The sequence below is a fragment of the Camelus dromedarius genome, chromosome 8 (assembly GCF_036321535.1).
Source record: "Camelus dromedarius isolate mCamDro1 chromosome 8, mCamDro1.pat, whole genome shotgun sequence".
NCBI lineage: Eukaryota > Metazoa > Chordata > Mammalia > Artiodactyla > Camelidae > Camelus > Camelus dromedarius.
Window position 1 is genome coordinate 55,423,630 of NC_087443.1, and position 26,988 is coordinate 55,450,617.

Genomic DNA, 26,988 nt, shown 5'->3' on the forward strand with positions numbered 1-26,988 from the left:
AGTTCAAGACCAGGAATGAGATGCTGGTTTCATCTCAAGAGCTAACTCCAGTGGCATGGGATGGATATCTAGAACCCTGAGTGAGACCAATGCTGAAGCCAATCCCAGCATAGTGAGAAAAGATGGCTTGACCTATAAACAAAGTCTGAACTGGGAGCAGGCAGGCTGCACTGTACAATATGTCCCACTGTACAAAACCTTAGGAGGGGGAGCCTGGGCTGTGCTGGAGGAGTGAGAAGATACATGCCACTGACTTACCTGGGAGAATGTACAGAAATAATCAAAAAGAAAATCCCAATGCATTCAAAGAACAATGAGCCTGTGTCAGCAATCTTAAGAAAAACTTTGAAGTACAACTGGCAGAGTTTAAGACAGTATGGTTACCTTCCAAATGGTTGGAAAAGATAAGAGCCAACTGAACACATTCCATATTAGGGGAAAAATGCACTAAGAAGGGTAAAAAATGGAAAACCTAAATATGATCACAGAAGTCACAAACCAGAATATTTGAGGTGACACCCTCTGACAGACATGCCATGTTGCTAATTAAGACAAGCTGAGGATAAAGTACGAATTCTTTTCTAAGAGTTGAAGCACCTAACTAGTATATGCATTGCAACCAACATAGGAGTTCTTGGCTTTTTGTTTGTTTTTGCTTTTTTAAAAGATCAGTAGGAAGATTGCAATCTCCCCCGACACAGCCTCCTGGTAATGAAGTAGACATGTGGTTTTTGTGGTCAAAGGAAGCAAAGAATGTCACTTTGAGTATCTTAAGGCTGTAGACTTACTGCTTTTTAAAAATATAAGTAAATATATCCACAAAAGCCACAAAATTCAGCTTGTTAGTTATTTGTGTCTTGATTTTTTTTTTCCCAGAGTTTCTTATGACCAGTGTCGAGTCTAAAATTGTCCCAGCATGGTTTTTGAGTGGTCATTCAGTGGTCATCAAACTCAAGATGCACAAACCTATCACTAGTGTGAATTAAGCAAAGAGAGAGCACCTCCAAACCTCCCCCATTCTATTCAGGTCCATGCAGCTAGGAGGAGTAGAGGCGGCCAGGTTGTGGTTCAGCAAGAAAGGATGCTGACCATAGTTATCTGCCTACAGCCCCGTGGGCCATTTCCAAAGTGATACTGACAGCAAATTATGGGCCTTACATGCCCTGAAATGGGAATAACTGCATCTCCTCCTTGCCCCCATTGCAGAGGGACCTGTCATACCTGACATGCTTTCCAGGAATGAAAAGTTTACTGATGGAGGGTGGACATAGCTCAGTTGTAAGAGTACATGCTTAGGATGCATGAGGTTCTGGGTTCAATTCCCAGCACCTCCATTTTTAAAAAATTTACTGAGCAGTTAGTATGTGCCAGACACTGAGCCAGATGCTAAGGCCACCCAGGTGCACTAATTTTGTTTTACAGCTTTCTTTCTATCGTAGCTCATGGACAGCTGTGCTCTAGTTGGTCTTCTTACTTCAATCCTAAAGGACCTCAAGTCTTTGGGTAATGGAGATCTAAACATAATAGTAACTCCAGAGCAAAGAGAAAAGGCCAACAATAGGAGAACACCTAATACGTTCACCATGAGAAAGGCCCGAAAAGCGACAAGAGTGAGTCTCCAAAACTGGCTCTCTGAATCTCCGTGCTTAAGGGAAGACATCTTCGAATCTGAGAGGACTCATTCAGGACATGTCACCAAAAAGTTAATAAACATAAAAATTTTGACCTCCTCCAGGTAAGAAGGTTAACAAAAAGCTTCCAAGTTTGTGTTTTTAAGTATCGGGTTGCAGTCCTGTAATGGAAAAAAAGAAACTGGGAAGGTTTGTATACATCTCTGACTTTTTGAGGGTGATCTCAAGAAGGACCAACATGCCCTAAGATAGATTACAGAGCAGGACGGAATACAGGGATATCCTGGGGTACAGGGAAGGGTGCCTGAGCAGGGCGGGGTCTACAGCCTCACCTGTGTATACATTAAGCCCAACAGCTCCATGTATACCTGTTTTAATACATTGCGGGTATACGTAGGCTTCGTACGGAGGACAAAAAGTTTCTGCTGTTAACAACAACAACAACAACAACAACAACAACAACAACAACAAATCTAAGAAATACTCCAATAAAATTGCAAACGTCAGCAGGGGCCAGATGGTAGAGAGCTTTGTACTTTACCCAGGAGGCTGGACTTTTCCCTGTGGTCAGTGGTTCCCATTTAGGTTTTAGGTAAATCGTTCTGGCAGTTTGGTGGAAGAAGGGCTGGAGACATATGAGATGGAACTAAGAAGATCAAAGACAGCTGTCTATGAGTTCAGTTAAAAAGCAAGCTGCAAAATATAATGCATACAGTATCTACTTTATAAAAAAGTCCATATGTGTATATGTTATAAAGTCACAATAAGGATCAATTAATTGAAAAAAATGAAGTTACAGAATAATATGTATACAGTGATTCTATTTATAGAGAAAAAAATGTCTGTGTATTTTATAAATTAATAAAGATGTCTTAGAAAGACACACCAAACCGTCTATGGTAGTTAGTTTTACAGAAGAGAATGAGGATTTGGGGAAGCAGACAAATATTTTCACTTTTTCCTCTACAGATTTCTAATGGTTAGAAAAAATTTTTACAACAAACATGTATTAACCTTACAATTTTTGAGATTTCTAAAACTTAAAAAAGTTTGCCATAAAATAAACGATCTAGTTTCTGTGACAAGAAATGATCAGGATTTAAAACCAATAGTCATGGGGATAAAAATCCCAAACAAACCCAGCAGACAGATGCTGATCAAGAGATCAAGACATGAGCATGCGCCTGGGGAAGGAGGTGGGAACGGGGGGCCATGTGTTTCCAGTCATCTTCTCAGTTATATTTCCTGACAGCCCTGTGAGGTGGGCATTTTCATCTCATTTTACAGATAACAAAGTGGAGTCTCAGAGAATCTTGCCTCAAGACCCAGAAGTGGTTACCAAAGCTGGGACTAGAACCCTGGCCCTCCTGACTCCAAATCTTAGACTTCACTGCCTCAGCCAACTAATTCCCCTTCCTATCCAGGGCCCTCTTAACTGCCTTTTCCACACTGAGGTTCTGATGCAACGCAGCAGTAGGGAACTAGGGAGCTACTTCTGACAACACAGGGTGGGACATGGGAGACAGGCAAGGCTGAAACATGCTCCCAACCCCACTGTTGGGTAGCAAGTCCTAGATGTTGAAATAGGCCATTACCAGGCAAATGCCCACATGCCAGCTTAGCTCATGAGGATTCTTGACAGAGGGCCTATGATTTCTACAGAATCTATAATGCCACTGCAGCATGTAACATAGCACCAAATCCTCACTAAATGCACTGAGTGGGTGTTTCACAAATATATATTAATGAGAGGGCAGCAGGATCACCTGAAGCTAAGATGAATCTCCATTTGATTCCTTATTTAGACCATGAGTGTTCTGAAAGCATTTTTTTTTTCTCAACAATTCAGGATGTAGGCAGTCAGCGCACATTTGTGACAGATAATGACTATGACCCTACTGAGAGAGTAATTTAAGTCACTCTGTCATAAAGCTGCTTCAGCTGCAAAGTAACTATAATATCTGTGCTCCAAGACTTCAGTCAAATACCCAGTCAACCCTATAGCATTTACTAAGATTTCTGTGTGCCCGCACCATGCTAGGCACAGGGGACAACCCCATAGGTTGTTAATACATGGGCCCTACTCCTAAGGGATTTACACTCAAGCTGGGGAACCCAACTGAAATTCGGGAAACAATGAGATAAATGAGTGTGGCCCGTGAATGTCCTGCAAATGACTTCTGCAGGAGTCCAGTCGGAGGAGGAACTATGGATACTAGAATCTAAAGAACAAGGACAGAGGCAGAGGGGTAAAAGATAGAGACAAAAAATAGGGCCTCCCCCAGCCCCTTAGGAGTGTAGTGGCACACGCTCCACAGAAGCACCCATAGCTCTCACATTATTCACTCTCCAGCATGGTGTGGCTGCTTGGCCAGAACCATATAATGACCTGAGCACCCCCGGTTAAGTTTATGTGCACATTTAGGAACAAACAACCCTACCAACCCCCAAGATGCCTTGGCATTTCCCCTGTATATTCAATAGGCAACACTGGGTCTCTGCGTCTTCGACCAACCATCATTCCCCACCTGCACTGCAGATGAGGCCTTGCACAAACACACTGCTTGAGATCTCCACGGAACATACCACTGACAGTAAAGGGGGGTTGGTGATAAGAATCAAAGGGCAAGACTAAGATGTCAGAGGAACTTAGCACTTGATGATATCTCAATAAAATACTCGCATGAGCCCAAGGAAATTGACAATAATATTTCATCAGAAAATCTGTTGTAGCGTAGGTTCCATTTTTCATTTAAGAAGGATCTATAGACGTTTAGCTCTACACCCAACTGACACTGGGGAAAAGGCTACCTTAAAAACCAGGGCCCCCTTCCTACTGCTGCTTTTCGGCGTAGGCCCATATCACCTCTCCCCTGAAGTACACAAGAGCCTCCTGCCCAGACTCTGGCCTCCAGCCCCACCCACACAGCCACCAGACTGAACTTCCTGAAAATCAGTCCCGTTCATGTCAGACCCAATTTTCAGCCTTTCAAGGTTTCCCCATGGCTTTCAGAACAAAGTCTAAGCTGTTTAGAGAAATATGAGGCTTTTCAGGATCTTGTGTCCCCTCAAGCCTTCCCTAGAAAGACCTAGACCAGTGGTTCTAAAACTTAAATGTCCATCAAAATCCTACTGGTACTTGTAAAAATACATATATACATTCCCAGCCTATTCCACGCAGATATTCTAGTTCCTTAGGTAATTGGTAGGGCCCAGAATATGAATATTTACCAAAAACTGTGGGGTTCAAATATACAGGAAACATGAATATTTACAAAAACATGGTGTTCAAAACATTTGCTTCTGTATCAAAACCAAAAATATATGGTTCTGATGCAGGTATTCTGAGGATTATACTTTGAGATCACCTGACAGAGACATTGTAAAACTGGGACTGTAAACAAATAGTTTCTGAGAAGCCATTGAATGTAATGGTTAAGTCTAGGGGCTTGGGAGCAAATTTGAAGTTCCCATGTGCCATTGGGAAAGTAACAATGTTTCTGTGCCTCTGCAAAATGGAGATAACAGGTTGAGTCAATGAGACAATACTGTAAAATGGTCAGCACAGCATTTAGCTCTGTACACGTTGTACAGCTGGGGGAAGCTGTAGGAAAACAGTGAAAAGCAACACAGTCCACGTTTTTAATTAGTGTCCCTGGGTTGCCAGGAATTTAAGGGATTCCTTCTCCAGCATCATTGGCAGATGTTTTGATAAACATCTTTATCCTGGGGTTTTGGGGTGACCACACACTCAATATGAATTAGCGAGGTAGCACAATTGCTCTAAGATACAGTCTTTAGCCTGAAGGCTTCCAAAGACGGCTTCAGGCCATGCCTCCTGACACAGCCTGCTCCATTGTTAAGCCACCTCAAGTGTTGACATTCTTCCTTAAATATAATAGAATTCTGCTTGTGGGTTACCACCGCCCATGAATCCTAACCCTCCCTTTGAAGCATCAACAAAAAAATACCATTCTTATTTCCACGTAACAGTCCTTCAAATGTTTGATGGTATTTTTCATGTCCCTCCTTGGTGTTTTCTTCTATAGGAAGGTAATAAATATAGTGAATGAAACTCTGAGGTCAGTGTTAGAGGCATGGGCTTTTGTCTCTAATCATCTGGGTATCCTTGGGCAAGTCATTTGATAGCTGAGTCTCTGAGTCTCAGTTTCACTAGCCATGAATTCTATAATTCTGTGATTAACACACCCCCCCCATTCTTTCCTCTATTCCTCAGGCACAGGCATGTTGCCAGATCCCTCATGGTGGCAGTTGTCTTTGCGTTGCTTGACAAGAACAGAATATCAGACCTCCTTTGGGAAAATTCTCCATCCCTCCACTCTCACCAAGTGGTTTAGTGAAAGTTGCCAATTTTTTTTAGAAATCCCACACCTCAGGCCATCAACATGGGCCATCAAAAGACCTCCAATCCCCTCGCCCTAGAGTTAGGCACCAGACCCAAGTGCAGCTAGCTAAACTCTACCCTGGGATTTTAAAATTTTGGACCAGAGAGAAGAAGCATTAATTCCTCTCTGGAGCTGGAACTGGAAGGAGTGAGATGTGATAGTTCCTGGAGGCTACAATTCTCCTTTTTGGAGATGACTCACCAGAGAATGATGCCAATTTGCAGAGAGACACAGAAGAGACAACCCTGTGGAGTTCAAATCCTTGGTTCCACATTATCTCTGAGAACCATCTGCACTCCTGCTCTTTGCATAGTTTGGTTAATTCCTTTTTGGCCCAGGTTGGGGGTTCTCTCTCCAAACAAGTCCAGAGTAATACACTCACCTCTCTAAGCAGGCCTCAAAAAGAGACAACTCAGGTTTATCTGCCTCCCCATCCTCCCAACCTAATTTTCCACTCCCCCACCTTCTGCCAATAGTTACCCCAGATGAGTAGCTATAGTCTGTGTATAACACAAGAAGAGCCATCACTTCTTCCAGTCTGGCTATTGTTCAGAAGAGCAGCTCAAGACTGCATCTTAGAGCAGTGGTACCACCTTGCTGATTCACGTTGAGCATGTGGTCACCTGAAACCCCCAGCTCTTTTTCATATAAACCATGGAAGCTAGGACTCTCCCTTTGTCATGTTACAATACTATAGTTCAGTTTGTTTTGTTTGGGTGGAGTAGGGCATGGGGGATGAGATTTGAGAACTAATTGCAAATAAACACCTAGCCAGCCTTGTTAAATGTTATATGTTGGATTGGGGCCGGTCTTCCTATCAAGATTAATATGGAAATGCTCTATAATCACAGAAAGACCTTCTCTAGCAACAAACCAAGGCTTTGGGAGATGATATTCAGAAAGTTCTAGAAAATAAAAAGGGGAGTCTGTTTCAGAATCAGAAACAGGTTGACTCCACTTGGGATGTTAAATGCTATATCCTGCAAAAGAATTGTTTTCCCACATTTTAATGCTCAAAAAAAAAAAAAAGTCAACAGCTAACACTAATATTCTTCTGATAGTTTTGATGAATGTCTATCTTACTGCAAGCTTTAACTATAGCCACAGCTTCAAACATCAACTGTATATGTAAAAAGAAACTTATTTTAGTCCAGTTTAAAAGTAGAGCATTTTCATTTCATCATCAACCTCCCCTCTATTTCCTGTGTTATCAGATGTTAGAGAGAGCCAGCAATCTGTTTGTGAAACTAGCAACTGGGCCAACGAAATATGCACGTTCAACCAGCATTCTTTTAAATAAAAGGCTAGCATGAGTCTGTGCTTGTAAGAGTGATAAGGAAGATACATACATGCAGAAGGCAAAAACCCAGAAAAAAAAAAAGTACCAAGGAATTCCCAAAACTACTAAGCCAATTCTAGAGGTCTCCTCTGAACTCTTCAGATTTCTTCAGTTTAATGCTCTCCTTCAAAAGGACACACCCAGTTTAATCTCTGCTATTGATGACCCACGTGCACCCCATGGAGCTAACAACTCAAATTGCTAACTGGCTTCTACAGCGGCATACCTGATTCTTCTGTGGGACAGGTTGTCATATCTGGTACATTGTTAAGTATGGACAGAGCAAAAGAGATGCACTCTGTAGACCTTGTCTTGCTCTGAATCAATTTAAAGAGTTTCTGTTCGGACACATCCAGACTATGTGACCACAAGACAAACCTGCTCCATAGAAACAGCAGATGATCCAAATGGCACAGCAGCACAGGCTCCCTAAGGAGGATGCTCATGGGAAGCATATCTTTTCCTCCAACTGGGATATTCAAAATGGGCTCAAGAGTAAGGAAAATGGACAACAGTCCATGGATGTACCCACCCATCCAGGCATCCCTACATCCACCATTTACTGGGCACCTGTCACGTACAAAACACAGTCAGTGGAGACCAGCATTTTCTTTAAAAACTTAAACACAGTGAGAATAAAATAGTCTCCAAATGCTTTTTCCTCCAACAGAAAAGGCAATTTTATTAAGTATTGATTTTGTTCATTTTTCTGTGTCTTGGAAAACTGACTGCTGTTTAAGTCCAAATTTTACCAAACTGACTAAATTGGAAGTTTTCTGACCAGAAGTCCATATGACAAGCCTACCATGCTTTCAATAATTTCTCCAATGGGCAGATAGTCATTTACAGCATTAATCACCCTATTTCCTCAGCCATCTCAGACACGCTCTCAGTCATGTGAATGGTGGTGGAAACTGAATTGAAAAGCTGTCAAAACATCCTGCAAAAATAGGGAAATTAACAGACCCATTCTGTCATGCATATTTGCCCCCATTTCCCCTGTCCCCATTATCTTCCTGTGAACCCACATTAATAAATCTACACATAGACCATAATAAACAGTCTATGTAAAATGTTAAATACATGCATTCTTTCATTCCCACACAGATAATGGCATATTGTTATGTTCTCCTAAGACTGAACTTGGACTAATGTCCATAAACAGAAAGCTATTATTATATCATTTAAGGTTCTGTTTAAAATTCTGTTGTGAAGGATAACTTGTTTGCTGAAATAATACACTATACCTTGATGAGATCTTGAAAACTATCAGACTGGGAACCAGCAATGAAATGTAAGATATGTGAAATCATACACGGTTGCAGTCATGGAATTTCATGGCTGTAAAGGTCTGAGATGTCAAGTTGTGCACCTCTCAGCATTTTAGAGAGGACAAGAACAGTTCTAGGGTGGCCAGGTCACTTGCCCAAAGTGGCACAACTGGTTAGTGTCAGAGTCCGTGAAAAATACACCCACATTCTCTTACTTCTTGTCATAAAGATTGTAGAAACCCAAGAAGACATCAATCTAAATTCGACAAGAGTCAAATTCCATTTGACAAGAGTAAAAATATGACTCAATGATAAATAGCTGTTATCTCTTTTCAGGCACAGCTCACAATGAGTGAGTGATGGTGCAGACATTACAGCAATAATGCGGCCCAATAACAAGTCACTTCCTCTTACCCAGAAGATCAATCAAATGAAACTGAGAAGAAGGCCAAGGAGTTTGCACAAAGGAATTTAACCTGAAGCTCAACCTACTTGGATTAGCTAGGTGTAAGCCCAACTCCTTCCTCTAGACCCATAAAATCCCCATGACTCCATCAGTTTTCTCTTTTAAAATCCCTGAGAATAAAAATTAACATAATAGAAAAATTAAAACACTAGAGAAATGTGTAAAACAAAAAGTTCAAAATGTCCTCCTTCTACCCAAAGGCAACCACTATCAAGAACTTCTTGTGTATCCTTTTAGGAAAAAATTTAAGAAATCAGAATAAAAAATATATATAAACACCAGCATAAATATAAATATATATATATATATCCTATTAAAATTTAGGTAGGTAGGTAGATAGATAGACAGACACAAGCACCCCAGTTTGATTCTGTCTTCACATAGGTTGCCAGGAACTAGTTCAGATGATAAGCTGATCATTTCAAGGATAGAAATCTCATTAATCAAGCCTAATTTTGTTTTAACTGATGCTGTACCTCTGGAGCCTGGGAACATAGCTAAACAGGTGATATGATACAGAAAGGGGCAAAGAAGGGGAGGAATGAGGAAGAAAAGTAAGAAAGTGGAGATCAGTGAGGGAGGGAAAGAAAAAGATGAAGAGATGTTCCCCACAGACCAGCACCAGCAGATGTATATTCAAACCTTCCTGAATGACTGACTGAATAAATGAAAGAATGAATCAAGAAACCAGGACAGGCATCTTTTTATCACACATGACATTTAATATTTTAAAACATTAACAGATATGGCCGCAATTCTCTGAGAAATAAGCATCCTTCTTGATCTACACTGTCCAATATGGTAGCCACTGGCCACATGTGGCTATTGAACATTTAAAATGTGTGCTCTAAGTGTAAATTACATAGCAGATTTCAAAGATTTAGTATGAGAAAAAGGATATAAAATATGTCATTAACAAGTTTATATTGATAATATGTTGATATAAGAATATTTTAGACATATTAAGTTAAGTAAACCAGATTATTAAAATTAATTCACCTGTTTCGTTTTACTTTTTTTTTTTTTACTGCGGCTACTAGAAAACTTTAAAATTCACATGTGGCTCAGAAACATGTTCTAGATAGAACTGGTCTTGAATATAGACACCATTATAGCAGTGACTAGATCTGTCTTCCCTGCTCTATCCCAGCACCCAGCATAAGGCCTCGAGAATAATACATGCCCAATAAACATGCAGATGGACACCTCGCTGTGGCAGTAACCTGGCCTTGGACCACAAGACAGGAGGCTCTGCCCTGATCCCGGCTCTAACGGGAAAGCAGTTGTGCGACCTTGGGCAAGTCACTGAACCTGCCCAGGCCTTGTTGTCCTCATCTTTAAAATGGAGATGATAATAATGATGCCTGGCCTTACAAGAAAATTGCATGGACCAAATGAGATCGTGTTTATAAACTGACTTTGAAGGGGTGAAACAGATGTCAGGTCCCCCCTAAGTTCTAGTATTCTCCTCTAGCAATAGTCCCAGGAGAAGTGAGATGCAGAACTATGGAAACAACCGGGTAAGAAACTAACCGATAAAATTCCTGAATCTGATATTTCCATTCCAGCTCGTGTTAGAAAATTTAGACAAAGACAGGTGCGAACTTGAGATTCTCACACTAGTGGAAACTTCAGCATTCATCACTCCCTGTTCACTGCATCTCACCAACCACAGTTGACAAGATGATTTGCAGATATTTTCCTCGAGGGACCACAGAAAGTCTAACAACTGGTAGCAGAAAGCCGTCTCTGGGCGGCTGACGAAGCAGCAAGGTGGCCAATTCCATTACACCACCTGGGCTCACAGCTTTGTGGGAAATTCATGATCCCAGGGGCTCTGAGGCCTCCGGGGAAAAGTTCAGAGGACACAAATCTATCACGGGCATTAGTCCTCGTTAACTGTTTCAGCCGTAGCGAGGAGAGGGAACGTATCTTATTCTACAAGGCAGACAGGGCATCTGGCAAGGGAAATCTAAAGGACCCTTGGACAAGCTGTAGCTTTTTTGTGACACCGGGATGGATTTCACCATCCCAGCTGGGCATCTGCTTCCCTATATCAAAGATTGTTTCAAAAAGGAAGACTGTATGAAGAAAGCATTCTTCTGCAAGAGGCATTTAAGGAGGAGCCTGACACATGGACTAACCCACAACAGAGAAAGAGAAGACCCAACAACCTACAGCCACAAGGCAGGTGGAAAACAGAACAAAAACAGTCGATTTCAAGAGGCCCAAGGTCAGAGTCTCCCCTCAGTCTCTGCAAGGCACAGTAGCCCCAGAAGCCATCAACAACTTACCATCAGTGAGGCCACCACACCAAGGAGAGCGAGGAGGGCGCAGTGACTTCCCCTCTGCTGGGGAGGTCTGACTCTCTTCCCCTCCCTAAGGGCAGCTGCCTGTGACGTGGAAGTGAGCCATGCCATGGCCAAGCTCAGAGCCCCTGGGAATACTGCCCCGTGACCTGCCCTGTGATAGCCCACAGGGCCTGAGCTGCTGCCAGCTCCTCCAGCCGGAAAACCAAGGGACAAAGCAGAAGGCATGGAGCAGAGCCTCCAGAACATGGCTGCACAGGCGAACTCACTGCAGAGGCTTTTTGAAACTCATATCCCTGAGACCAACCCCTGAGATTCTGGTTCGGTAGGTCTGGGGAAGGGCCAAGGCACCTGCATTTTAAACAAAGTGCAGGGGCAATGCCAATACCCAGCCTGACTTGGGAACCTGCGGTCCAGAGAACTCAGGGAAGCTCCATTGTCTTTAATCCTTTCTCTATCACAAGCTTTCTTTATGTTTCTTGTCTCCACATGGAAGAAGAGGGTTGGAGTGGAAGGAAGGAGGCTTAGAGGTAAGCAAGGCAAAGCAGAGAATGAGTCTGAAGGCCCTACGTTCCAATGTGAGCTGCTCCCAGTCCTTGTGCAAGTCATTTAACATCTCTGAACCTCAGTTTTCTCATCTGTGGAATGGCGGTAAAACCATCTACCCACTCAGGGTTGTAGGGGAAATAAACGCCCATAAAGTGCCCAGTGCATTGCACATAGTAACTGTCATGAGCATTCACCTTAGTATTAGCTCTTTCCTTGAGGGGAAGGAGGGGCGCAGGGCAGTTCTCCATATGACTACCTTTGCAAGAGAAACTGCAAATGCAAACAACTGACTTAGGCATAAAGGGAAAGAAAAATAAATAAACTGCAACAACAAGAAAACCACAGTAAGGGGCCATGGATTCAGTTTACATGGGAAGGGCACACAGATGCAGAGTAGGCTCGCAGCACCATCTCTGGGAGATCTACAGAGATCTGGCCGGGAGGAAATCAATAGAGTCACAAAGATTTGGGCACAGAGCTGGGTGAAGATTTATTACAACATTATCTTTTCTTAATTGGAAGTAACCTATAGGTATTTTTTGTTTCCTTTTTTCAAACATTATGATGAACATATATTACAGTTGATCTCTGAACAACATGGATTTAACTGTGCTGACAAGTCACATGCAGATTTTTTTCAATAAAAATGATCAACTACATGGTCTGCAGTTGGTTAAATTCATGAATGTGGAACCGTGGATACCGAGGGCAGTGTAGGACTTGAGCATCCTCAGATTTGGTGTCCTGTGTGAGTCCTGGAACCAATCTCCCGGAAATACCGAAGGACGACTTGAAGATTTTTGCCTGCCCAGGTTGGAGCAGGGGGAGTTCACACCCTTAACCCACATGTTGTTCAAGGGTCAACTGTATTTTACTTTAGGAAAAAAATGTTCCTTTTCAAATCTGGGGAAAGATTTTAGAATCCTTTTGATGAGCTTAAAGCATTTTTAAATAACCCCAATTGTTTTCCTTTTAAACTCCAGTTTTAACGCTCCGATTAGAACATTAATATCAACAAAGGAAGGCTAGATGTGGGGAATTTTTCCCATGTGAACAAAGGCCAAATACATTATGATTGTGGGTACTACCAATACTTCTGAGGCAAAAAGGGCATGAAGAAGGATAGGGGAGGCAAAAAGTAAACGCGTATAAAGAAGCAGACAAGATCTTCAATGTAATACTGATAATACTAGAATTGGCTTCAGTGGTCCCATCCCCCTCAACGCACACAAACATACACACACATGTGTGCACACACAAAATTATGAGAACTTTTGAAATAAAACTCAGTGTTACCCACAAAGTCCCCTCCCACACAGACTAACATAATCTATTTTTGTATTCCAGTGAGATTTGCAGCAAAGAATAGAGCTCCAGTAAAAAGAGGAAATAATTTCTGTGCTGTACCTGGGTTTTTCTTACTTCCTTGTTTTAAAATAATCACCTAACAAGTCCAAACAATTTAGAACAATAGTGCAGTCTTCTATGGACAGGGTATATATCCCTGTAGACATTTTGGAACTAAACTGAATCAGTTAAAAGGTTCTGGGTAATTTGCCATCTACTTAGAAAACTTAGCATGATATATTAGCAGTGCTGCGGGGCTGGAAGAAACTTTCCAAATCATCTAGTCCAACCCCATGATTTTACAGATGAAGATCTTGGGAAATAAACTGGCTGCTCCAACAAACTGAAGACTCTAATTAAAACATCTCAATTTTAAGGTGGCTGACAACTTTGGAGAGAGGAGATGGGAAATAAAATAAAACCTCCAAAACATTTTTTAGTAAAATAGTAATTATGATCAAGGAGCCTATTAAATGAAGAAGCAGTGAGGGTCATGATTGAAGTATCCCCTCCACCACTCCAATGTCAGGACCACTTACATCTGGAAAACTGAGAGGTAGAAAGCTGTCAGAACTAACACATTGAATGTGTGGGTTGGGGACCAAGAAGAGAACTCAGGAGCTCTACCCTGAAGTCGACTGGCCTAAGCACCAAATACTGGCCTAATTTTATACCTAAACTGATAGGAGTCCAGGAGTCACCCTCATGTGATGGTGCCTACGTTTCCTGGAAAGTAGAGATTTGAGAAAATGGTCCATGGATAACAGAGGTACATGAACACTGACCTGACAAAGGGTGGTTTAGACCTTAGCTCACTCCTCAGTGGACCCCTGACCAGCAGCATCAGCATCTTCTGGTTGCTTGTTACAAATGCAGAGTCTTGGGTGCCATCCAGACCAATGGCGTCAGAATCTGCATACTGACAAGAACCCCAGGTCCCCCCGCCCATATTAAAGTTTGAGAAGCACTTATTTAGATGACATGGCAGCAAGAGAGGGTGTAATTTACCACCTGTAACCACATCTAATCCAAGTTTCTGGAATAATTATCTGTTACCATCTCTACTCTCTAAAGCTTTTGATCTTTAAGCCCTAAAATTTTTAATTTTAAATGGTCTAAAATTTAGCCTAAATTTTAAATGGTCGCAGTGAATATCTTATTAAATAGTAATGTTTTTTCACAAAATATCTTAAAGTTAACAAAAACATATATAAATAATCTGAGCGCTTTACTATTTTCAAGGATTACATAGATTATTAATTGAGGTCTTTTTTCTGCTATTTTCTGCTGGAGTCATAGTAGAAACATGACCAATATTTCGTCATTTGGGAGTTAGAAACCCAGGTAGACCTGGTGAAGGAGGAAGACTGAATTCAGAATAGAAGTGTGTTCCTAGTGAAAAAAGGGAAACTTGATGTAAGGGACTTTTATGATCAAAAGGCTGTGGAAGGTCACATAGTCCAACCATGGTTCCAAAGCTGAATTCCTTTTACGCCACACATGCAGTCTCTGCTTGCACACTTCCAATGATGTGGAAATCACTGCCTCTAAAGGCCACCCATCCCATCTTTGCAGACTCTAATTGTTAGAAAGATGTCCTGAAATTTGTCTCCTTGTAGCTTTCAAAAGCCCTTCAATCAATAACCCCACAGTTATCGTCCCTACCATTAGTTTATCCCTGATATCAATTTTCTATCACATTGCCCACTGGAATTTTTTTTTTTAACAGAGAAAGTCAAAGAAACAAGTTTCATGTAATTATTTCTGGTGGGACTGGGGCAGTTCGTAGTAGTGGGGTACGTGAAAATTTAATTTTTTGCTATTACTTTGAAGTGCTTTAAGAAAACCTCATGTGTACAAGAGGGATATTAAGATGAATTATCACAAGTTATGGAGACTATAACTAAGGACATAATCATACTAGAAATGGAGTGTAGGGGTAACACTGTCCTTAAATATTGTTTCAGCCCTAAGCTTCCTGGGAGTCAAAGAAGGTATGAAATAGGGCAAGAAGGTAGGGCTTCAAAAATGTTTGAGACTCTCTGGCCTAGGGAAGTCATAGGTTTTCAGCTCTGGAAAGTGTCTTAGGTCAAGTCTAATTCCACCTCTTTTAAAGAAGGAAACTGAAACCCAAAGAGGCTACATCATTTGTCCAATCTTGGGCATCCAGTTAGCAGCAGAGCCAGGCAGTGGAGTGTCACTACCTGTTTTTGCTACAACGCCAGACTTTGAGTCTTGGGTTTGTTAAGAAAGCTTGTTCAGTACAAAAATCAGAGCTATAGCACCACATTACTGGCTGACCAAGGGCGGATGCCAATGGACTCCACAAAAGCAAACCCAAGCTATCCTGGCACACAGAGACCTCAAATCCCCAAGTTCACAAGTCTAATACCTGATAAGAAAGTTATACTGGAGACATAAGCCATCCTTCCTCCTTCTCTCCTTCCTATAATTCCATTTGTCCCTACATATCCATTGATTCTGAACTGCAAAGATTTTCCACTAAGCAGTTTATTTTAATCTCTCATTAAAATAGTATCTTTCTGATGAAAGGTTATTTGCTCTCAGAACAGAAACACCACTGTGAAACACTTCATTCCTTGTGAAACACTTGTCACTAAAGGCTCACAGCATACTGAGCCAGAGCCATCAGTGAAAAGTTAAATAAGCAGTCAGTTTATCTAGGCGTCTAAACATTGGAGGCATCCAAACAATATTCAAAGAGTCCCTTTCACCATCTATTTTTAAAAATAACACCACTGCAGTATTTTAAAGAACAATCTGTTCTTTAAAACATACAGCATGAGATGCCAGGACAGTGACAATACACCCATAGGCTCTGCATGATTGATGGTGGGTCTCAATGGCCTGCCCAGGTCCACCAACCATAATGGACCAGTGCAGTGGCAGAAGCTCATCCTCAGAAACAACCAGTTGTGTCTCACTTCTCTGTAAGTTTCAGCAGATCACAACTCCCTCAAAGCAGTGAACTGCAGTCATGCAAATATGAATTATGTGCTTTTTCCATCCTTGTGTCTTTGAAGTAAAGATAAGCAAACTCTGGAAAAATTATTAATCCAGGTCCCAGGCATTCCAGGTGAGACATCGTTTATGCTCACACTAGTCATTTATATCACAAAATGATGTGGGATCCTACTCTGTCAGGTGACCTGGTCATATTTATTGGCTTAGAGCAGCCCATTCCTGGGATAAAAGCATCCAGATAGCTATATTAGTTTTTTAAGGTCGTTAAGAATCTGTCAATTCTTGATTCAGTTCATTAAATGAGACAGGGGTGGATGAGCCAAATTAATACTCAAGTCACACCAGGGATAATTGAGCATAGTTATATCTCCCCATAATTTTCCAGGTTTCTTTGCTGGCATCAAGTATATAAGATCACAAAGGGAGAGAGAATAGAAGATAAACACATAGCCTGCTCATAGCCCACGGTAAGGCAAAAATAGAAAACAAAAAGAGGAAGAAAAGCAGTGACAGGCATCCATCCCGGAGCACATCTTCCGTTACTGTTAATCAGAGCGTTGGTCACACTTCCTGGGGCCACTGAAGTCATTACCTCGGCAGAGAGGATCGGAATTTTCCCACTTTAAAAAGAGAAACAGAGCAAAAGAAAGAAAGTAGGCTGACAGGAAATAGAGAAGGGAGGTGTCTCTCGATAAACACATTATCCAAAAGTGACACTTTTTCAACAAAAATCTTAAGGTTATCTGATGATAAAATGGAAGTGGCTTTGCAAGCAGGAAGGTTGGCAGTCATGTTCCTCACACCCCCACCAAACTAAGTCTCAGCCTCCCAGCCCCACAGCCCTCTAGGCTGGAGCCCATGTCCTGTGTCTTCTAAAGTATACAAAATCCTAGAAAGAGGGGTTTTGTCCTAGCACAAAACCCAAGGGTAAGTGTCATCTTCCTTTTCTATGGTCCAGGAGACCTACCCCATCCTTATTCCATTCCAGGAATAGGCTGCTCTAAACCAGTAAATATCATGGGGCTCTTAGCATAGTGAGATCCAGGTTCAGTCTGTAATAGGAATGATTAGTGTTAATGCAACGTCTCACCTGCAATGCCTGGGGCCTGGATGGGTCATTTTTCCAGGGCTGTGTATCTGTACTTCAGGGGAGACCCTTACCTTCAGAAATGGCCTTCTTCACAGCTGCTATGTAAGTCTCAGGTTCATCCTCACAGGTGAGCTCCTGCCAGTGTGCCCAGTCTGGAAAGAAGTCCAGGAACTCCTCGCTGTCCTGTACCCCACAGAGCAGCCGCACGATGCGGTGTGGAGGATGGAAGGCCCTCTGCAGCAGGGGCAGTAGGGCCGGCTGGCAGAAGCACTGCACCAGCTCTGCAGACAGCAGCACCACAATGCAGCGTGTGCTGAGAAAGAAGCTCAGGTCCTCGGCCGAGAAGGAGGTCTTGGGGCCCAGCCTGTAAGTCAGCGTCTTCTGGCTATGGACCTGCCGACTGGACAGGAAAAGGTCCTGGAGGTACTGGCACCATTCCTCAGCATCCAGGCTGTAAACGATGAGGATGTCACATCCTCCGAGCACACCTGAGCAACAAGGAGGCATGGAAGCATGTTAACACACCTACTCCCACTAGGGCTTCCCATGATCTGCACCCAGATGGGGAGCCTGGCACCACAATCCTTCACAGTCTGCCTCCAGCACACCTGTCTAACTTCTTTCCCACTTTTGGGTTGTGTTCCAACCATTCTAGACTCCCTGCCTTTGCCCAAACATACCATGCCATTTCAAATCTTTGCATAAGCTATCGCTTCTGCTGGCATACTCTCCACCCCACAGCTGATGCAGCACGGGATGATGATGAAGATGATGATGATGACAGCAACTGCAAGCACTTACTGTCTTCCAGATGCTCATCCAAGCTCATTGCCTGCTGATTTTATCATCAAAGCAACTTTCTAAGGTAGGTACTATTATTAGTCTGATTTTAAAGATGAAAAAATTGAGGTGTGACAGTTTAAGTAACTTTCCCAAGAACCACAGTGGCACAATCAAATTTCAACTCAGGCAATTTGATCCCAGAACCTAGCTCTTTCCCAAATACAGTGATTACAAGCACGGGTCTGGAATCAGGCAGCCAGAGTTAGTACCTTGGCTCTCAGAAGTATTCACTGTGCAACCTCAGGCAAGCTGCTTACATTTTCTAAACCTCATTTACTCATCTGTAAATAGAAATACATTGGCAATATTTATCAGTGTTTTATGAGAATTAAATTAACTATTTCATGTAAAGTGCTAAGCATAGTGCTTGGCATGTAGCAAACCCTAAAAAATTGGTAGCTAGTGTCATTATCCTCACACTAATATAAACAATGCACCACAGTTCAGTTAACATGTTGACCTGCACAATACCATTTATAAGCACACATGGTCTGTGACATAGGCTTTCTTCTTCCTCTAATAAAGCACAAATGCCAGAAAAAGAGTCCAAAGCCTCAGAGAAGTGTTAAGTTAAAGATGTCTTTTGGGGATAACCTGGCCCAAACTCCTCATTTACAGATAAAAGAAACACTTCATCTGGGAAGATAAAGGGACTTGCTTAAATTCACACTCAGCAAATGAGTTTCAGAGCCAAGGCTGAAACTCAGGTTGTCCCCTGGTTTCCTATCCAGTCCTCTTACCAATCCACCTGCTGCCTCCCATTAGGAATTCTGTCAAGAATCTGATGAGCAATAACTCTTTTTTTTTTAACATTTTTAAATTGATTTATAATCATTTTACAATGTTGTGTCAAAATCCAGTGTAGAGCACAATTTTTCAGTTATACATGAACATATATATATTCATTGTCACATTTCTTTCTCTGTGAGCTACCATAAGATCTTGTGTATATTTCCCTGTGCTATACAGTATAATCTTGTTTATCTATTCTACAATTTTGAAATCCCGTCTATTCCTTCCCACCCTCCGCCCCCTTGGCAACCACAAGTTTGTATTCTATGTCTATGAGTTTATTTGTTTTGTATTTATGCTTTGTTTTGTTTTTGTTTTTGTTTTTGTTTAGATTCCAAATATGAGCGATCTCATATGGTATTTTTCTTTCTCTTTCTGGCTTACTTCACTTAGAATGACATTCTTCAGGAGCATCCATGTTGCTGCAAGTGGTGTTATGTTGTCAGTTTTTATGGCTGAATAGTATTCCATTGTATAAATATACCACCTCTTCTTTATCCAGTCATCCATTAATGGACATTTAGGCTGTTTCCATGTCTTGGCTATTGTAAATAGTGCTGTTATGAACATTGGGGTGCAGGTGTCATCCTGAAGTAGGGTTCCTTCTGGATATAAGCCCAGGAGCGGGATTCCTGGGTCATATGGTAAGTCTATTCCTAGTCTTTTGAGGAATCTCCATACTGTTTTCCACAGTGGCTGCACCAAACTGCATTCCCACCAGCAGTGCAGGAGAATTCCCTGAGGTTCTCCACAGCCTCTCCAGCATTTGTCATTTGTGGACTTTTGAATGATGGCCATTCTGACTGGTGTGAGGTGACTGATAAGCTATAACTCTTATCTCCCCATTATCAAAGTTCAAAGAAGCTTGGCTCTTAACATAACTGTTACCACTGTTGTGGGTCCTCTTCTTCCACTAATTCAATAAATTATTCTAAGGGATTTGGAAGGGGTGGGTGCAGAGGAGTATCAATGCATCTACAAATGCAGTAGGGATCCTTCCTCCCACTTAGAGAAGGAAGCTGGGAATTTTGTGAAACAGGAATCATCTAAGTTATGGATTGTCACAACTAAATGCCATCCCTGCACCACACTTAACTGAATAGTTCCTAGCAAAAAAGTCAGAGGCAGTACTAGGGCAAGTCCTGAGGCTCTAAGCTCTGAAAATATCATGGAAAGTAAAGGTAAAAACAGTGACATAAATGTAAGCCCAACACAGTTTTAAATCCTCCAGGATGGTAGTAGCAAACCTTTTAAAATAGTAAAACAAAAATTTGGAGCTTCTCTCTTTTTGGAGTCCCTAATCCAGGGCTAATATAAAACCCACTACGCTACCAGTAGGAGCCAGTTGATCAGCCTATGAGTACTTCTAAAGGGGAAGTGTGCAAATTTTAAAAGAAGGCAATCAGGGACTAGAAAAAGTATCAGCAATTTTGAAGAACCATGAACATTTGTAGCTCTGCAGAGAACTCAATTCCAAGCATAGTCTGTTTCCTCAATTGGGAATAAAACAGTCCTTTTATAGGAATGCTTACTCTGGTCTCAAAGCTTAAGCAGATCAAGGACAAAATTTAAATGTACTAGTGTTGCATTCTTCCATAAAATAAAATCTTTGCTGATTGTATCTTTTTTTTTTTTCTGTGTAGTATACTTCTTTGTAGCTCAATGGAAAAATAATTTCAGGACTACAGAAGGAATAAAATTGGCATAGCTATACATAACTCACACAGAGAAAAGCAAAGTTAAGGTATCAGAATATAGTCACATTCTTTGTGCTTCTCTTTCCTACGTGGCTGGTTTATACTCAGAGGCAAAAGTTCTTCTAAAAGTAAAGGGTTATTGCATATGAATGTACGTAAGCATGGTCCATCAGGTTGGCAATGTACAAGACTTTACGTTTCATTACAATATTAAGGACGCAAATTCAGTGATCCTGTGCTCAGGATTTAGTTAAAAGTGCAAAAATAAGACACTGTAGCCACATAGCACACCCCCTCCCCAACACACAGAGACAAATATACTAGTAAATATCATGTCAACAGTTTGTGCAAATGAATTAGAGGGAGAATAAGATCTCAGGAAAGGCTGGCGGTGGTCCCATACATTAGTGATGAAGAAGCCATGGTATGGTTTCATAGGGTTGACAAGTGACAGCAAAGTGAAGAAGAGGATTTCCAGGAGCACCCTTAAACGTACTTAAGAAGTACCCTTAGGAAGACAGCTTGGGTCTTGGAGCACTGATTGACTTAGTGGGAAAGCAGCAACATTACATTGCCTGACCATGTGGCCATAGGAATCAATGCCACTTTTCTAAGGAGACAGTCACCCAAAAGCAAAACATTTTTAAGAAGACAACTCTGGGGCCACTGAAGGAGAGAATACCTGATTCACCCTGGATCCTGCCTCAGCACTTCCTGCACCTCTGTTAACAACACAGCGCAATACGTGCTGCTCATTAAAGACCTCTAGTCAGCAAGGAAAGTTTAAATGTTAATAATAGGGGAACTGGGTATGCAATATACATAAAAATTCTCTGCACTATCATCCCAGTTTTTCTTTAAATCTAAAATTTTTACAATAAAAACTTTAAAATACAATTAAAATAAAAAGTGCTTAAGGAGTTAGACTCTTTTAAATGGAAAACCCATTTAAAATGTCTCACTCCTGAGGTTCCAGTGTTAAATTCAACCCTTCTTTGAGCAAAAGTATAGGCAGACCTCAGAGAAATTGCAGGTTCAGTTTCAAATCACCACAATAAAGCAAATATTGCAATAAAGCAAGTCACATGACTTCTTGGGTTTCCCTGTGCATATAAAAGTTATATTTACACTATACTGTAGTCTATTATCTATGTGATAGCATTATGTCTAAAAAAACTGTACATATCTTAATTAAAAACACTATTGCTAAAAAAAACGCTAACCACCACCTCAGTCTTCAATCAGTTGGAACCCTTTTGCAATAGTAACATTAAAGGTACACTGACCACAGATCACCATAACAAATATAATAATAATGAAAAAGTCTGAAATATTCGAGATACCAAAATGTGACACAAAAACACAAAGTGACCAAATGCTGTCGTAAAAATGGCACCAACAGACTTGCTCAATGCAAGGTTGCCTCAAACCTTCAATTCGTAAAAAACACAGTATCTGCAAAGCGCAATAGAGCCAAATGCAATAAACGAGGTATGCCTGTACTTGAGAAGGAAGTGGTTAGTACTAACCCAGACTAGTTAATATCACAACCTACTTGGTCACCAACTCGTGGTGTGACTTCAGACCAAGATACTCTATCTAAGCAAATTTTGCCTCAATGTAAGTGAGGACAACAAAATCTATCACCTTCCTGAATTTTGCTCTGCTACTGAAACTGAAAGCTGGGGAAATTGTAAAAAAAAAAAAAAAAAAAAAAATCCAAAGTGGAAGTTAAAGTCCTTCCACAATGTGCTGGTTAATAAACACAGGACTAAACGCTTTGTCAGGGACTCACTCTTGCCTGTGGGAACACTATTTCTTCAAGGAGAATTCCCTTCCTTTAACCATAAGTCACTTCTTCACATGTGCCAAATCAATCCTCCCATTTTTGTTTAGTTTGCTTATTTAGAGAAATGAAATACATGAATCAACGAGGAGTTCATAAATCCTAGACAGAAATAAGGAAGAGTCTTTGTCCTGTTGGAGCTCAAAGACCAGGTTTGGCTATAGAAGGAGAAAGGAAGAGTTAACAGTAGAGGCAGGGGCTGGCTGGTGGCAACAGGGAGTGATGGTGGTGGTAAGAAACATGGTGACCAAAAGAAAGGCTCCTTTGAAAGATTCAGAGACCACCTGAGAAGAGAACAGAGAAGTGCTTGGGAGCTTCTCAAACTACCCAGTCCAGACCATTTCTTTAGTCTGTAAGTGACTCTGGCACCCCACTCATCTGTCCTGGAGCCCTGAGTTCAATCTGAACACCATATTGAAGAGGGATGTAAGATACAGAAGGTGATCAGGAGAGGGAGAGATCTGGAAACCATTCATGTGAGGCACTTCCAGACTGTAAAGGTTTCAAGTTTAGAGACTTGGCAGGAATAATGAGAGACTTCAAGGATCAGATGGAAGTTAAGATGACAAAAAATTAAAGTTCCCTTCAAGCCCTTCTGTACTGTAAGTCCAGGGATGGTAGAAGGATTTAGAGATAAGAGAAGCCTTGGCAAAAGGGAGCAGAAAAAGGTATGAGAGCTTTCTTCAAACACCTGGAGGCTGATACATGGAGGAAAGGATTCTAGTTTTCACTCAACCAGGCTTGGGCACTTGGGAAAGTCATTTATGGCTTCTCCCTCCTCTCTCTCATATGTAAATACAAGAGATACCCTCAGGAGCCCAGAGAACATTCCAGGATAGGCTGATTGCATCTCATTTTATCTTGCTTCCCAAGTTCTTCCAAAAACAGGGAGCCAAGATTCTCCTTGATTTCAACAAGCAAATGTGCCTTTCAAAAAATAAAAGACTAATGCTTACCCTTTAGTGGAAGGGAATTTAAGAAGATCTCACAATTTGGCCATAAGAAGGAAGTACTGATGTGTGCGACAGTCTGGATGAACCTTGAAAACATTGTGCTATGTGAGAGAAGTCAGTCATAAAAGACTACATAGTATGTGATCCCATTTATATAAAAAAGTCCAGAGTAGGAAAACCTATAGAAACAGAAAGTAAAACTCAGGGCTAGGGAGAAGGTGGGAACAAGGTGTTGATGACTAAACGTATGGAGTTTTCTTTGTGAGGTGATGAAAATGTTCTAAAATTAACTGTGGTGATGGCTGCACATATCTGTGAAGACACCAAAAACCATTGACTTGTATGTACATTTTAATGGGCAAATTGTTTGGTATGTGAAATATACCTCAGTAAAGCTACTTATAGGAAGATGAAGGAGGAGGGAGAGGAGGAGGAGGGAGAGGAGGAGGGGGGAGGCAGAGGCAAAGGAAAACGGAAAAGAAGAGGAAGGCCACATGGAAGATTGGCCCAGATGACTCCAGAGCCTACAGCATTTTGGCAAGAGACACTCTAATCGTTCTCACCACTGTGACCTGCCACCATGGGACCTGGTACTTCCGGACCTCAGGGAACCCCAGGGACCCCAGAGGCCTAACTCCCACTTGCAGCACCTGGAGTGGTGTCTCACCGCAGAGGATGCTGATAGCAAAAAGGTTTGAAGCTCTAACTATTACAGACGTCTGCGGAAGCCACGACACTGCCCATAAATAGCCACAGGTTTGGCCACTGGGCTTGAGTCCCCATCTGAACAGGAGCACACCGTTCTATCCCCTTTGGCCACACCCAGGGGAGCCATGCACACAGGACATCGGACAAGGGTGGTTTTCTCTGCCTCCTCTGTCCAAAGTTTGCTGTTTCCTGGACTTAACAGCCCAGAGCCTATTCCCAGCAATGGAAGGAGGTGGGAGCTTCACTGCCCTTATCTCCCACTTCTCCCCAATCACCCACCTACTCTGGCCACTCTGGCCTGCTCCCTGCTCACATACACCCATTTATTTTTCCTCTGCCTAGAGCACTCTTCCCCGACATGCCGTCTTCCCCACGCTCCTTCAGGTCTTTGCTCAAATGTCCCTTTCTCCATGAGGCCTACCCTGGCTGCCTTCTTTAAAATTATAACCCCAACCCCTTTTACCCATGGCATTTACTGTATCATGTACTTTCCTCGTGAAAGGTATTGCCTGCTCCACAAGCTCCATAGAGTCACGGCTTACGTCTGTTTTCTTTCCTGAACATACACCTGACACCTAGAACAGTGCCTGCAATAAACACTGACCGAATGAATTGAGTCCCTCTAGATAACTCCGCACTGGGTCCCCCTAGATAACTCTGCACTGGCTTTCGAATGGAATGTGTGGACTGTGAACTTACTATTACCTTATTCACAGTACAGCTTCCTCTAACCTCCAGAGCCCAGCTAGAGAGCCAGGAGGCTAAGGTTAGCTACATTCCCACTCCCTTTAAATAATGAGCCTGTATCACCAAATTAACAGAACTGTTGGCCTTTTCTTCCAAAGCACCATTAGAAGGCTACACCTCAGGGGGTCTGGGGAGGGCTAGCTCTTCATTCTAGCATCTGCCTGCATTCTCTCCAAGAACAGCACCTTCTCCCAGCCAACTAGATCTTGCTTTTCAAGAGGCTTTTACATCCTGTTTTCACATGTTATCTCTATGAAACATATAAGATCGACTGGGAAAGTATAAGTAAACCTATTTGTAAACATGGTAACTCTCATCTTCTTGTCTGGTAATTCCCTGTTTACTTATTGCTTGCCTCACAGACTATAAACTCCTTGAGAGCTGAGACTAGGTGTGCCCTGGTCACCACCGAGGTCATATTTAGGTGAACAATCTCCATTAAAATATATAGTTAATTCTCATTAGTTGTCTCTATTCTCATCATCATCATCGTGTTTGTCTCGGATCTCGTGAGTGAGTGAGTGAGTGACTTGCCAAGTGTATACGCCCATGAACCAGAAGAGAATGCAAAGCTAATTAGAAAAGAATCTTGGCTCTTTAGATGGCACACCCAGTCGCCTCCAGCTCTCACCGATCCCTAAAGTTCTGCAAAGAACATAGGAAAAGTAAAGCTAAAGGAATGGTTTTCCTAGAGTCCCTCGAAAATCCTAGACGAAAAACAAAGCGCAGGAGGGTAGAGTAAGCGGGTTTAGGAAGGTGGCCCAAGGGCCCATCCTCAACCTCGGACCGTCTGAGCGCCCCCTATCGGCCAGATGGGGCTCGAAGAGGAGCGATTCACCCGCGGAGACAAGTCGGCTCTCCACCTTCGTTAAACTTGACTCGGTTCACAGAGTTAGTAGAACAGGGAGAACGACCCTCAGAAGCTCCAAGGGCCAGTGCTGGAAGGAGAAAAGGAGACTCAGAAGACGGAGGACAGGGAGGGCCAGGCAGGAGCTAAAGAGAATCGCGCAAAAGGCTGGGAAGGGGAACTTGGGAAAGTTGAGTGAAAAGTTTGCGACAAGGAATAGAGAAAAGAACAGAAAGAACACAGATCCCTGGCCGAGGAAGCATCCGGAATTGAGAGAGGGACAGTGCTCGGCGGGCGAGAGGGCGCGCGGAGGGGAGGCGGAGGAGAGGGACCGGCCCCGGCTTACGCACCTGAGGCTGCCATGCCGCCGGCCGCAGTCCTCCGTGCCCGGCTGGGTGTGCTGGGCCCGGGGCCGGAGCCGCCCGGCCGCGACCCTGGGCGCGGGGCGGGAGGGACGCCGGCTCCGCGCTGCACCAGCCGCCGCTCTGGCGCTTCCTCTCGACGGGCAGCGAGGACTCGCCGCGAGGGCGTGTCCACAGGGCCCGCCCCGCCGGCGGGGTTCGGCCCGTGGCACCTGCACCGAAGCCGTTGGGGAGGGGAAGTGAGAACCCCCGGGCCGGCCGCCGGTCAGCTCCCCGCGTGGCCCCGCGACCCCAACCCTCTACATCGCTCACTCGGTGTAGAAAGGAGGCAGGGGGCTTCGCGCCGCCTGCGCCACACTCTCCGTGAAACCAACAGGATGGGCCACCGAAAGACAGCCCGAGGTGGAGGGGGTGTTGAGAAGGAAAGGATGAGCTGTCCGGCCTCTGTGACCTGGGGCGGAGGCTGAATAGGAGTGCAGCTGGCCAAGCCATTTCCCCATTCCCTTGGGCTTTCTCCCTGAGCTGCTGCCCCAGCAGGAAGGGGAGTGGGCAGAAGGGGAAGAGGCACCTTCCCTGGCACCTGGCCCTGGGTGCTTGACGTTGCCCTTGATTACCCTCCAGTGACCTTGTAATTCCTTGGACCCGGTCTTCTAACGGCACATGAAAGTTAATGATACTCTCATATGATAAGTGCATGCTATAGTTACCATTGCCTTTTATGCCTTTGCAGTAGCACCTAGCACTGTCTTCAAAGTTAGTGCTGAAGAAACAAGCCAAATACCTTGTTCAGACTCCCACAG

At 42.8% G+C, this 26,988-nt stretch overlaps 1 protein-coding gene across 2 annotated transcripts in view; it reads right to left on the reverse strand.

The window, feature by feature from the left end:
• PIK3AP1 (phosphoinositide-3-kinase adaptor protein 1) overlaps positions 1 to 26,436 on the reverse strand; it is a 106,863-nt gene extending 80,427 nt beyond the window's left edge. For both annotated transcript variants that reach the window (XR_010381962.1, XM_031461498.2), the window contains exons 1-2: positions 26,177 to 26,436; positions 17,465 to 17,881 (exon numbers count right to left, since the gene is read on the reverse strand). Coding sequence is in view for 1 of the 2 variants with exons in the window: in XM_031461498.2 (XP_031317358.2) it covers positions 17,465 to 17,881; positions 26,177 to 26,189 (430 nt within the window). In the remaining variant the exon portion in view is untranslated. The remainder of the gene's footprint in view (positions 1 to 17,464; positions 17,882 to 26,176) is intronic.
• Between the last annotated feature and the right edge of the window lie 552 nt (positions 26,437 to 26,988).